Raw genomic sequence first — 14,887 nt, 5'->3', positions numbered from 1 at the left:
GATAAATTAATATATGCATTAAATACTGAAGTCCAGCTAAAAAAAAAAAGGAAAACAAAATTAAAGAGTATCTTTTGCGGAATAATATAGTGTTGTATGGCAATTTCCATATCTTTTAAATTCTCTTAGATATACTTCTACCCCTCATTATCACAATGAAAAGGGGCAAATCTTCATTTAAAGTTTACTCATTTTGATCTGTGTAGAAAATCACGATTGGGATTTCATATTACATATAATCCCAATCCATATAGACTCCTATTCGTTTGGATATCGAATTATTATCTCTTGCGCTTCTAAAATACCCTAGTGAAGGGCTTGGCTTATTTAGCTTGAATATCTCCAAAGTCACTCGCTACATCATTTGCATTTGAGGTATTCAGTTTCTTTTGAATGTTTTCCGTACAGACTTTTTATATAATAGAGCAAACATTTAAACTATAACAGATCAATTTAGTTTAGGACAGACTTTCTCCTTAAGGGTATCAAATGATTCTTCTAATGTACTTAGATTGATAAATCAATCTTATAGTCTCTTGGTAAAAAATGTGCTGTTGTGAGGTTTTTTAACTGTAAACACTTTTTTTTTTTTCATTAATACCAATGTTGTAATCTTACAGGGGATTTGTATACGACTGGGCTTTACAATATAAGACCTTTCATCATGCAAGCAACTACAATCAGAAGATTCAATTATGGAAGGATTTACAGGCAACTTGAGCATAGTAATAAATTTCATCACGTGGAGAGTAAGTTGAAACTAATTTCAAATGCATAGTGGAATGGAAAACAAAAACTGATGCATTACTGATAAAACTTTATTTGAATTTAGTAAAGAATAATTGTTCATCTGTTTATTAGCAGATCTAGTCACCTATTTCTTTAATACTAGGGGCATGACCCAAATCTGCTTCCTAAATACAAGGCTCAATTGTGTCGAAGACGAACAGTTGACTACTCATGATGACGCCTTTTGTAGACGAGGACTGTGCCCACCTCTTGTTGATATTACTTGAAGCAAGACGAGACATATTACTGATGATATTGCTTAAAGCAAGGTGAAACATACTACTGATGATATTGCTTGAAGCAAGGTGAAACATACTACTGATGATATTGCTTAAAGCAAGGTGAAACATACTACTGATGATATTGCTTGAAGCAAGACGAGACATATTACTGATGATATTGCTAAAAGCAAGACGAGACATATTACTGATGATATTGCTAAAAGCAAGACGAGACATATTACTGATGATATTGCTAGAAGCAAGACGAGACATATTACTGATGATATTGCTTAAAGCAAGGTGAAACATGCAACTGATGATGTTGCTTGAAGCAAGACGAGACATATTACTGATGATATTGCTTGAAGCAAGACGAAACATATTACTGATGATATTGCTTGAAGCAAGACGAGACATATTACTGATAATATTGCTTGAAGCAAGACGAGACATATTACTGATGATATTGCTTGAAGCAAGACGAGACATATTACTGATGATATTGCTTAAAGCAAGGTGAAACATACAACTGATGATGTTGCTTGAAGCAAGACGACACATATTACTGATGATATTGCTTGAAGCAAGACGAGACATATTACTGATGATATTGCTTGAAGCAAGACAAGACATATTACTGATGATATTGCTTGAAGCAAGACGAGACATATTACTGATGATATTGCTTAAAGCAAGGTGAAACATACTACTGATGATATTGCTTGAAGCAAGACGAGACATATTACTGATGATATTGCTTGAAGAAAGACGAGACATATTACTGATGATATTGCTTGAAGCAAGACAAGACATATTACTGATGATATTGCTTGAAGCAAGACGAGACATATTACTGATGATATTGCTTAAAGCAAGGTGAAACATACTACTGATGATATTGCTTGAAGCAAGACGAGACATATTACTGATGATATTGCTTGAAGAAAGACGAGACATATTACTGGTGATATTGCTTGAAGCAAGACGAGACATATTACTGGTGATATTGCTTGAAGCAAGGTGAAACATACTACTGATGATATTGCTTGAAGCAAGACAAGACATATTACTGATGATATTCCTTGAAGCAAAGGGAAACATACTACTGATGATATTGCTTGAAGCAAAGGGAATACTACTGATGATGTTACTTGATGCAAGGCGAAACATACAACTGATGATGTTGCTTGAAGCAAGAAGAGACATATTACTGATGATATTGCTTGAAGCAAAGGGAATACTACTGATGATGTTACTTGATGCAAGGCGAAACATACAACTGATGATGTTGCTTGAAGCAAGAAGAGACATATTACTGATGATATTGCTTGAAGCAAAGGGAATACTACTGATGATGTTACTTGATGCAAGGCGAAACATACAACTGATGATGTTGCTTGAAGCAAGACGAGACATATTACTGATGATATTGCTTGAAGCAAAGGGAATACTACTGATGATGTTACTTGATGCAAGGCGAAACATACAACTGATGATGTTGCTTGAAGCAAGAAGAGACATATTACTGATGATATTGCTTGAAGCAAAGGGAATACTACTGATGATGTTACTTGATGCAAGGCGAAACATACAACTGATGATGTTGCTTGAAGCAAGAAGAGACATATTACTGATGATATTGCTTGAAGCAAGGCGAAACATACAACTGATGATGTTGCTTGAAGCAAGACAAGACATATTACTGATGATATTGCTTGAAGCAAGACGAGACATATTACTGATGATATTGCTTGGAGCAAGACGAGACATATTACTGATGATATTGCTTAAAGCAAGACGAGACATATTACTAATGATACTGCTTGAAGCAAGACGAGACATATTACTGATGATATTGCTTAAAGCAAGGTGAAACATACTACTGATGATATTGCTTGAAGCAAGACGAGACATATTACTGATAATATTGCTTGAAGCAAGACGAGACACATTACTGATGATATTGCTTGAAGCAAGAGATATTGCTCGAAGCAAGAAGAGACATATTACTGATGATATTGCTTAAAGCAAGGTGAAACATACTACTGATGATATTGCTTGAAGCAAGACGAGACATATTACTGATGATATTGCTTGAAGCAAGACGAGACACATTACTGATGATATTGCTTGAAGCAAGAGATATTGCTCGAAGCAAGAAGAGACATATTACTGATGATATTGCTTAAAGCAAGGTGAAACATACTACTGATGATATTGCTTGAAGCAAGACGAGACATATTACTGATGATATTGCTTGAAGCAAGACGAGACACATTACTGATGATATTGCTTGAAGCAAGAGATATTGCTCGAAGCAAGAAGAGACATATTACTGATGATATTGCTTAAAGCAAGGTGAAACATACTACTGATGATATTGCTTGAAGCAAGACGAGACATATTACTGATGATATTGCTTGAAGCAAGACGAGACACATTACTGATGATATTGCTTGAAGCAAGAGATATTGCTCGAAGCAAGAAGAGACATATTACTGATGATATTGCTTGAAGCAAGATGAGATATATTACTGATGATATTGCTTGAAACAAGACGAGACATATTACTGATGATATTGCTTAAAGCAAGGTGAAACCTACTACTGATGATGCTGCTTGAAGCAAGACGAGACATATTACTGATATTGCTTGAAGCAAGACGAGACATAATACTGATGATATTGCTTGAAGCAAGACGAGACATATTACTAATGATATTGCTTGAAGCAAGGCGACACTTACTACTGATGATGTTGCTTGAAGCAAGACGACACTTACTACTGATGATATTGCTTGAAGCAAGGCGAAAAATACTACTGATGATGTTGCTTGAAGCAAGACGAGACATATTACTGATGATATTGCTTGAAGCAAAGCGAAACATACTACTGATAATGTTGCTTGAAGCAAGACGAGACATATTACTGATATTGCTTGAAGCAAAGGGAAACATACTACTGATGTTGTTACTTGATGCAAGGTGAAACATACAACTGATGATGTTGCTTGAAGCAAGAAGAGACATATTACTGATGATATTGCTTGAAGCAAAGGGAAACATACTACTGATGATGTTACTTGATGCAAGGCGAAACATACAACTGATGATGTTGCTTGAAGCAAGACGAGACATATTACTGATGATATTGCTTGAAGCAAGACGAGACATATTACTGATGATATTGCTTGAAGCAAGACAAGACATATTACTGATGATATTGCTTGAAGCAAGACGAGACATTACTGGTGATATTGCTTGAAGCAAGAAGAGACATATTATTGATGATATTTGTTGAAGCAAGACGAGACATATTACTAATGATACTGCTTGAAGCAAGGAGAAACATACTACTGATGATATTACTTGAATTAAGCCGAGACATTACTGATGATATTGCTTGAAGCAAGACGAGACATTACTTTTGATATTGCTTGAAGCAAGACGAGACATATTTCTGATGACATTGCTTGATGCAATACGAGACACACAAATGATGTTGCTTAAAGCAAGAAGATATTTGCTACTTCTGACAAGATGAGACATATAAATGATGTTGCTTGAAGCAAGACGAGATATATTAACAATGTTGCTTGAAACAAGACGAGATATATTAACAATGTTGCTTGAAGCAAGACGAGACATATTAATGTTACTTGAATTAAGACGAGACATATTAATCTTACTTGAAGAAAGAAGATATATATTAATCTTACTTGAAGTAAGAAGAGATATATTACTGGTGTTGCTTGAAGTAAGACGAGATATATTAATGATGATGCTTGAAGTCGGTCGAGACTCGCCACTTTTGACCACACTTACTATTAAGGTTGCTTGAAGCAAACGAGATTTGTTACTTCTGACAAGACGAGACCTACAAATGATGTTGCTTGAAGCAAAATGAGATTTGCTACATATTACTGATGATATTGCTTGAAGCAAGACGAGACCTATATCTGATGTCGATTGAAGCAAAAGTCGATTTGCCACCTCCGATGAAACAAGACGAGACATATTAGATTACTGATGTTGCTTGAAGCAACAAGAGATTAACGACTTCTGACAAGAATTATCACTGATGTTGCTTGAAGCAGACGAGATATTACTGATGTTGCTTGAAGCAAGACACTTGCCACCTCCAACTTGATGTTCTCCTGATGTAAGCAAGAAAAGGTTAGCCACTTTTGACCAGATATACTATTTAGGTTGCTCAAAGTAAGTCAAGAAACATTACTGATGATGTTGCTTGAAGCAAGATGAGATTTGCTACTGCTGACCAGACGAGACATATTACTGATGATATTGCTAGAAGCAAGAAGAGATTTACTACTATTGACAAGATACATATTGACAAAACGAGACATATCTGATAACTGATGTTGCTTTTACAACACAAGGCATATTACTGATGTTGCTTGAATCAAGACGAGATTTGCTACTTATGACTAGATGAGACATAACTGATGTTGCTTGTGGCTGCAATACGAGACATATTCCTGATGATGTTGCTTGTGGCTGCAATACAAGACATATTCCTGATGATGTTGCTTGAAGTAAGACGAGACCTATTATGATGATGCTGCTTGAAGCATGACGAGACCTATTTCTACCATAAGATGAGACCTATTACTAATGATTTGCTTGAAGTAATAAGAAACTTACGACTTCTGATATAAGACTTACTACTGATGTTGCTTGAAGGAAGATGATATTTGCTACTTCCGATGAAGCAAGATACGACAAATTCCTATCACAAGACAAGACTTTGAAGCTGTAGGAGGGAATGCATATCATTAATGTTGTTCGAAGTTGGACAAAACATTTAATAATATTTCTTGAAGGAAGTTAGAGACTACCCACTTCTGACTGTCCATACTATTGTGGTTAGGCTAGATGAGATATACTACCAATATTGCTTGAAGTAAGAAGCAACATTATCAGTAATGTTGGTCTCATTTTGCTGCATGCAACACCATCAGCAATGTCATATTTTCTATTTCTAATTCGAATCATATATCATGATAGGGATATGTGAATGTTTCGTGAATGTTTCCACTTCAAGCAACAACATCATTGATATGTCATATTTCTATCAAATCCTATCAAAAGTTGAGACCTATTTATATCATGATGTAGCATGATAGGAATATGTGAATGTTTCTAGAAGGATAGGGACATGTGGTGAATGTTTCGTGATAAGCAACATCAGTAATGTGTCTAGTGTTACGATAGGGATATGTTTATCTTGCTTCATGCAACAGCATTAGTAATATGTACTATAGGAAGGTTTCATTTTGTCATGCAACATCAGTAATATGTAATATTTCTCATATTATTGATGTTGCTGCTTGAAATAAGATGAGACTGTCCTATCATAAGACAAGACACATACATTACTGATTGATGTTGCTTGAAGCATGGTGAGACACATTTATATCATGAGACGAGACCTATCTCTTATGATGCTGCTTCATCTATCATAAGATGAGACTCAGGAATATGTCTGTCTCGTATTGCTTCAAGCAACATCATCAGTAATGAGTCTCATCTTATGATAGATGAAGCAACATCATCCGAGATAGGTCTCGTCTCATGATAGAAATTTATCTCGCCATGCTTCAAGCAACATCACCAGTAATGTTTCTTGTCTTATGATAGGAATATCTCATATGATAGATGAAGTAACATCATGAGTAATAAGACTCGTCGTATGGTAGATGAAACACCATCATCAATATAATCAATAATATGTCTCAAAGCAACATCAGTAGTGTGTATTATCTTATGATAGGAACATGTCTCTTCTTGTTTCAAGCAACAACATCAGTAATAAATCTCATCTTATGATAGATTGAAACATCATCATCAGAGATAGGTCTTGTATCATCATGAGATAGGTCTTGTCTAATAATAGAAATGTCTCACCACATACATCAGTAATGTATCTTGTCTTATGATAGGATTATGTTTCTTATTGCTGTTAGCAACATCAGTAGTGTGTCTTGTCTTGTGATAGGAATATGTCTCGTATTACTGCAGGCATCATCAGTAATAGGTCTTGTCTTGTGATAGGAATGTCTGGTCTTGCTGCAAGCAACATCATTAATGTGTCTTGTCTTATGATAGGAATATGTCTCTTATTGCTGTTAACATCAGTAACATGATTTGTCATTTTGTCCTATGATAGGAATATCTCGTCTTGCTGCAAGCAACATTAGTATATATCTTGTCCTATGATAGGAATGTCTCGTTTTTCCTCAAGCAATATTAGTAATGTGTCTTGTCTTATGATAAGAATATTTCTCTTATTGCTGTATGCAACATCATCATTGTGTATTGTCTTATGATAGGAATATGTGTCGTCTTGCTACAAGCAACATCTTTAATGTATCTTGTCTTATGATATTTCAGAAATATGTAGAAATATGTCTAATCAACATAGGATAAAGGTGTACTTATGAACTTACATTATATCAAATCATTCATTCTGCTTATCTTAAGACTTTATTCTTTATCGTAATTTATATAAGTTATGTGCTGGTTCATTTATTCTGCGAATCTTGAGTCTGTATCGTTATCTATACAAGTTGTGTGTTTTATTAGTGTTTTCATTGAGCTACTTGTATTAAATTGTTTTAATATGGCATATTTCGTTGGTGTAGGTTAAGATAAATTAATATATTGGCAATCTTAGCATCAATAAGAGTTTTTTTTTATGGAATAATGCAGTGTTGCGTGACAATTTCCATATTTCTGAATAATTAGTTATACTTCTACCCCCTTAATACCACAGGTAACTTACAGTGAGTACGTAAAGGGGTAAATCTACATCTTCATTTTGAAAGCTTTAAGCCTATTTATCTGTATAAAAAGTCAAGATTTTAATTTCATATTACAGATATAATCACAATCACTTCTAAATCTTATAGACTCCTACTCGTTTGGATATTGAATTATTCTTTTTTGCTAAGTGCTAAAATTCCTAAAATGAAGTGCTTGGCTTAAATATCTCCAAATTCACTCACTGTCATTTACATTCGAGGTAAACTTTGAAATTTCCCTCACCGATACAAAAAGAAAAAAAAAAAAAAAAAACCGATCAATTATTTAGTTTAGGATAGACTAGTCTAAGTTCTTCTGTTAGTATCAATAAAATCATACTCTTAGATTGATAATTTATCTCTATATTCACCTTGGTAAAATATGCTGCAAAAACATGTTTCTTCCATTAATACCAATCTTGTAATCTTACGGAGGATTTGTATGTGGCTGGCCACTTCAATATAAGATCTTTCATCATGCAAGCAAATACAACCAGAACATTCAATTATGGAAAAATTTAGAGAACTGGAGTAAAATAATAAATTTCCTCATATGGAGAGTAAGTTGAAATTATTTCCAAATTTGAAATTATTTCCAAATACATAGTGAAATAGAAGACAAAAACTAATGCATTACTGATAAAACTTTATTTGAATTTAGTAAAGAATAATTTTTCATCTGTTTATTAGCAGATCTAATCACCTATTTCATTAATACAGGGACACGACCTACATCTGCTTCCTAAATACAAGGCTCAATTGTGTCGAAGACGAACAGTTGACTAATGATGATGACGCCTTTTGAAGATGAGGACTGTGACCAACTCTTGTTGATACTGCTTGAAGCAAGACGAGACATATTGCTGATGATTTTGCTTGAAGCAAGACGAAACGTACTACCGATGATATTGGTTGAAGCAAGACGAAACGTACTACCGATGATATTGGTTGAAGCAAGACGAAACTTACTGCTGATGATTTTGCTTGAAGTAAGAAGAGACTTATTACTGATGATTTTGCTTAAAGTAAGACGAAACATACTACCGATGATTTTGCTAGAAGCCAGATGAGATGTATTATTTGGGACGTATGACTAAATACTATTAATTGAAGCCAGACAAGACATAATGCTGATGATATTGCCTGAAACCAGACGAGAAATATTGCTGATGATAATGCTTGAAGCAAGTCGAAATGTACTTCCAATGATATTGTTTGAAGTAAGACGAGACATAATCCTGATGATTTTGCTTGAAGCAAGACGAAACTTACTGCCGATGAATAGCTTGAAGCCAGAAGTAAGACGAAACTTAATACTGATGATATTGCTTGAAGCAGTGATATGATATTGCTTGAAGCAGAGACATATCACTGATGATATTGCTTGGAGCAAGCCGAAATATACTGCTGGTGATAATGCTTGAGTCAATACGAGACATACTGGTGATGATTTTGCTTGAAGTAAGAAGAGTAATATTTTATAAAGGCATACTGGGGTTGCTTGAAGCAAGACGAGACATATTCCTATCACAAGACAAGACATATTACTGAGGTTGCTTCAAGCAAGACGAGACCTATCCTTATCACAAGACATATTACTGAGGTTGCTTGAAGCAAGACGAGACCTATCCCTATCACAAGACATATTACTGAGATTGCTTGAAGCAAGACGAAACCTATTCCTATCACAAGACAAGACAAGACAAGACATATTACTAAGGTTGCTTGAAGCAAGACGAGACCTAGACAAGACATATTACTGAGGTTGCTTAAAGCAAGACGAGACATATCCCTATCACAAAACAAGACATATTACTGAGGTTGCTTGAAGCAAGACGCGACCTATTCCTAAGGTTGCTTGAAGCAAGACGAGACATATTACTAAGGTTGCTTGAAGCAAGACAAGACATTGCTTGAAGCGAGACATATTACTAAGGTTGCTTGAAGCAAGACAAGACATTGCTTGAAGCAAGACAAGACATATTACTGAGGTTGCTTGAAGCAGGACAAGACCTATTACTTATCTTGCTTGAAGCAAGACGATACATAATCTTATTATAATACAAGGGCATACTGATGTTGCTTTAACCAAGACAAGACCTATTCCTATCACAAGACAAGACAAATTAATGAGGTTGCTTGAAGCAAGATGAGACCTATCCCTATCACAAGACATATTACTGAGGTTGCTTAAAGCAAGACGAGACCTAGACATGACATATTACAGAGGTTGCTTGAAGCAAGACGAGACCTATTCCTATCACAAGACAAGACATATTACTGAGGTTGCTTGAAGCAAGACGAGATCTAGACAAGACATATTACTGAGGTTGCTTAAAGCAAGACAAGACCTAGACAAGACATATTACTGAGGTCGCTTAAAGCAGGACGAGACATATTCCTATCACAAGACATATTACTGAGGTTGCTTGAAGCAAGACAAGACATATAACTGAGGTTGCTTAAAGCAAGACGAGACCTATTCCTATCACAAGACCAGACAAGACATATTACTAAGGTTGCTTGAAGCAAGACGAGACCTAGACAAGACATATTACTGAGGTTGCTTGAAGCAAGACGAGACCTATTCCTATCACAAGACAAGACATATTACTGAGGTTGCTTAAAGCATGACGAGACCTATCCCTATCACAAGACATATTACTGAGGTTGCTTAAAGCAAGACGAGACCTATTCCTATCACAAGACAAGACATATTACTGAGGTTGCTTGGAGCAAGACGAGACCTATCCTTATCACAAGACATATTACTGAGATTGCTTGAAGCAAGACGAAACCTATTCCTATCACTAGACAAGACATATATTACTGAGGTTGCTTGAAGCAAGACGAGACCTAGAAAAGACATATTATTGAGGTTGCTTAAAGCAAGACGAGACATATTCCTATCACTAGACAAGACATATATTACTGAGGTTGCTTGAAGCAAGACGAGACCTAGACAAGACATATTACTGAGGTTGCTTGAAGCAAGACGAGACCTATTCCTATCACAAGACAAGACATATAACTGAGGTTGCTTAAAGCAAGACGAGACCTATTCCTATCACAGGACCAGACAAGACATATTACTGAGGTTGCTTAAAGCAAGACGAGACCTATTCCTATCACAAGACAAGACATATTACTGAGGTTGCTTAAAGCAAGACAAGACATATTACTGATGTTGCTTTAACCAAGACGAGACCTATTCCTATCACAAGACCAGACAAGACATATTACTAAGGTTGCTTGAAGCAAGACGAGACCTAGACAAGACATATTACTGAGGTTGCTTGAAGCAAGACGAGACCTATTCCTATCACAAGACAAGACATATTACTGAGGTTGCTTGAAGCAAGACGAGACACATTCCTATCACCAGACAAGACATATTACTGAGGTTGCTTGAAGCAAGACGAGACCTAGACAAGACATATTACTGAGGTTGCTTGAAGCAAGACGACACCTATTCCTATCACAAGACAAGACATATTACTGAGGTTGCTTGAAGCAAGACGAGACCTAGACAAGACATATTACTGAGGTTGCTTAAAGCAAGACGAGACATTCCTATCACTAGACAAGACATATTACTGAGGTTGCTTGAAGTAAGACGAGACCTAGACAACCCATATTACTGAGGTTGCTTGAAGTAAGACGAGACCTAGACAACCCATATTACTGAGGTTGCTTGAAGCAAGACGAGACCTAGACAAGACATATTACTGAGGTTGCTTGAAGCAAGACGAGACCTATTCCTATCACAAGACAAGATATATTACTGAGGTTGCTTGAAGCAAGACGAGACCTAGACAAGACATATTACTGAGGTTGCTTAAAGCAACACGAGACCTATCCCTATCGCAAGTCAAACTACTGAGGTTGCTTGAAGCAAGACGAGACTTATTCTAACAAGACGAGACATATTACTGAGGTTGCTTAAAGCAAGACGAGACCTAGACGCGACCTATTCCTAAGGTTGCTTGAAGCAATAGGGGACCTATTAATATCACAAGACTGAGGTTGCTTGAAGCAAGATTGGACCTAGACATGACATATTACTGAGGTTGCTTAAAGGAAGACGAGACCTATTCTTATCACAAGACCAGACAAGACATATTACTAAGGTTGCTTGAAGCAAGACGAGACCTATTCCTATCACAAGACAAGATATACTGATGTTGTTTCAAGCAAGATGTGTTTTGTCTTTTGAAAGGAATGTATCTTGTTTTGCTTCAAGCAACATCAGTAATATGTCTTATCTTTCTTGAAGCAAGACAGAACATATTACTTTTGTTGCTTGAACCAAGACGAAACCTAAGCAAGACTCATATTACTGAGGTTGCTTAAAGCAAGACGAGACATATTACTGCAAGACTCATATTACTGAGGTTGCTTAAAGCAAGACGAGACATATTACTGAGGTAGCTTGAAGCAAGACCAGACATAATACCGAGGTTGCTTGAAGCAAGACGAGACCTATCCCTATCACAAGACATATTACTGAGGTTGCTTAAAGCAAGATGAGACCTATTCCTATCACAAGACAAGACATATTAATGAGATTGCTTGAAGCAAGACGAGACCTAGACAACACATATTACTGAGGTTGCTTAAAGCAAGACGAGACATATTCCTATCACTAGACAAGACAAGACATATTACTGAAGTTGCTTAAAGCAAGACGAGACCTATCACTATCACAAGACAAGACATATTACTGAGGTTGCTTGAAGCAAGATGAAACCTATCCCTATTGCAAGACATATTACTGAGGTTGCTTGAAGCAAGACGAGACATATTACTGAGGTTGCTTAAAGCAAGACGAGACCTAGACAACACATATTACTGAGGTTGCTTAAAGCAAGACGAGACATATTCCTATCACTAGACAAGACAAGACATATTACTGAGGTTGTTTAAAGCAAGATGAGACCTATAACAAGACAAGACATATTACCGAGGTAGCTTGAAGCAAGACCAGACACACATTACTGAGGTTGCTTAAAGCAAGACGAGACCTATTCCTATCACAAGACATATTACTGAGGTTGCATAAAGCAAGACGAGACCTATCCCTATCGCAAGACATATTACTGAGGTTGCTTGAAGCAAGACGAGACCTAGACAAGACATATTACTGAGGTTGCTTGAAGCAAGACGAGACCTAGACAAGACAAGATAAGACATATTACTGAGGTTGCTTGAAGCAAGACGACACCTATTCCTATCACAAGACAAGACATATTACTGAGGTTGCTTGAAGCAAGACGAGACCTAGACAAGACATATTACTGAGGTTGCTTAAAGCAAGACGAGACATTCCTATCACTAGACAAGACATATTACTGAGGTTGCTTGAAGTAAGACGAGACCTATTCCTATCACAAGACATATTACTGAGGTTGTTTGAAGCAAGACGAGACACATTCCTATCACTAGACAAGACATATCACTGAGGTTGCTTGAAGCAAGACGAGACCTAGACAAGACAAGACAAGACATATTACTGAGGTTGCTTGAAGCAAGACGAGACCTAGACAAGACATATTACTGAGGTTGCTTGAAGCAAGACGAGACCTAGACAAGACATATTACTGAGGTTGCTTAAAGCAAGACGAGACATTCCTATCACTAGACAAGACATATCACTGAGGTTGCTTGAAGCAAGACGAGACCTAGACAAGACAAGACAAGACATATTACTGAGGTTGCTTGAAGCAAGACGAGACCTAGACAAGACAAGACATGACACATTACTGAGGTTGCTTGAAGCAAGACGAGACCTAGACAAGACATATTACTGAGGTTGCTTAAAGCAAGACGAGACTTATCCCTATCACAAGACATTGCTTGAAGCAAGACGAGACATATTACTGAGGTTGCTTAAAGCAAGATGAGACCTAGACAACCCATATTACTGAGGTTGCTTGAAGCAAGACGAGACCTAGACAAGACATGCAACATTACTGAGGTTGCAAGACATATTACTGAGGTTGCTTGAAGCAAGACGAGACCTATTCCTATCACAAGACAAGATATATTACTGAGGTTGCTTGAAGCAAGACGAGACCTAGACAAGACATATTACTGAGGTTGCTTAAAGCAACACGAGACCTATCCCTATCGCAAGTCAAACTACTGAGGTTGCTTGAAGCAAGACGAGACGAGACATATTACTGAGGTTGCTTAAAGCAAGACGAGACCTAGACGCGACCTATTCCTAAGGTTGCTTGAAGCAATAGGGGACCTATTAATATCACAAGACTGAGGTTGCTTGAAGCAAGATTGGACCTAGACATGACATATTACTGAGGTTGCTTAAAGCAAGACCAGACACACATTACTGAGGTTGCTTAAAGCAAGACGAGACCTATCCCTATCACAAGACAAGACATATTACTGAGGTTCCTTGAAGCAAGACGAGACCTAGACAAGACATATTACTGAGGTTGCTTGAAGCAAGACGAGACCTATTCCTATCACAAGACAAGACTGAGGTTGCTTGAAGCAAGACGAGACACATTCCTATCACTAGACAAGACATATTACTGAGGTTGCTTGAAGCAAGACGAGACCTAGACATGACATATATAAGACGAGACATATTACTTATTTATAGACAAGATATACTGATGTTGCTTCGAGTAAGATATGTTTTGTCTTTTGAAAGGAATGTGCCTTGTTTTGCTTCAAGCAACATCAGTAATATGTCTTATCTTTCTGGAAGCAAGACAGAACATATTACTTTTGTTACTTGAAGTAAGACGAGACCCATCACAAGATAAGACAACTATTACTGAGGTTGCTTGAAGCAAGATGAGACCTATTCTTATCACAAGACAAGATATACTGATGTTGCTTCCAGCAAGATATGTTTTGTCTTTTGAAAGGAATGTGTCTTGTTTTGATTCAAGCAATATCAGTAATATGTATTATCTTTCGTGAAGCAAGACAGGTTTCGTCTTGGTTCAAGAAACAAAATTAAATATATTCTGTCTTGCTTCAAGAAAGATAATACATATTACTGAGGTTGCTTGAAGCAAGACAAG

General features: G+C 36.6%; 2 protein-coding genes across 2 annotated transcripts; both read right to left on the bottom strand.

Moving 5' to 3' along the window:
* Nucleotides 1–914: 914 nt before the first annotated feature.
* Nucleotides 915–2,924, bottom strand: LOC137658945 (uncharacterized). The gene has a single exon (XM_068394057.1). The coding sequence runs from the start codon at nucleotides 2,922–2,924 to the stop codon at nucleotides 915–917; it is 2,010 nt and encodes a 669-aa protein (XP_068250158.1).
* A 526-nt stretch (nucleotides 2,925–3,450) lies between these two features.
* On the bottom strand, nucleotides 3,451–4,254 carry LOC137658944 (uncharacterized). Its single transcript, XM_068394056.1, has one exon. It carries the CDS (start codon nucleotides 4,252–4,254, stop codon nucleotides 3,451–3,453), a length of 804 nt encoding a protein of 267 aa, XP_068250157.1.
* Nucleotides 4,255–14,887: the final 10,633 nt, after the last annotated feature.

This window comes from Palaemon carinicauda, chromosome 19 (genome assembly GCF_036898095.1).
Source record: "Palaemon carinicauda isolate YSFRI2023 chromosome 19, ASM3689809v2, whole genome shotgun sequence".
NCBI classification, from domain to species: domain Eukaryota; kingdom Metazoa; phylum Arthropoda; class Malacostraca; order Decapoda; family Palaemonidae; genus Palaemon; species Palaemon carinicauda.
Note: the sequence above shows the minus strand (reverse complement) of the source record. Positions and strands in the feature narration are given on the sequence as shown.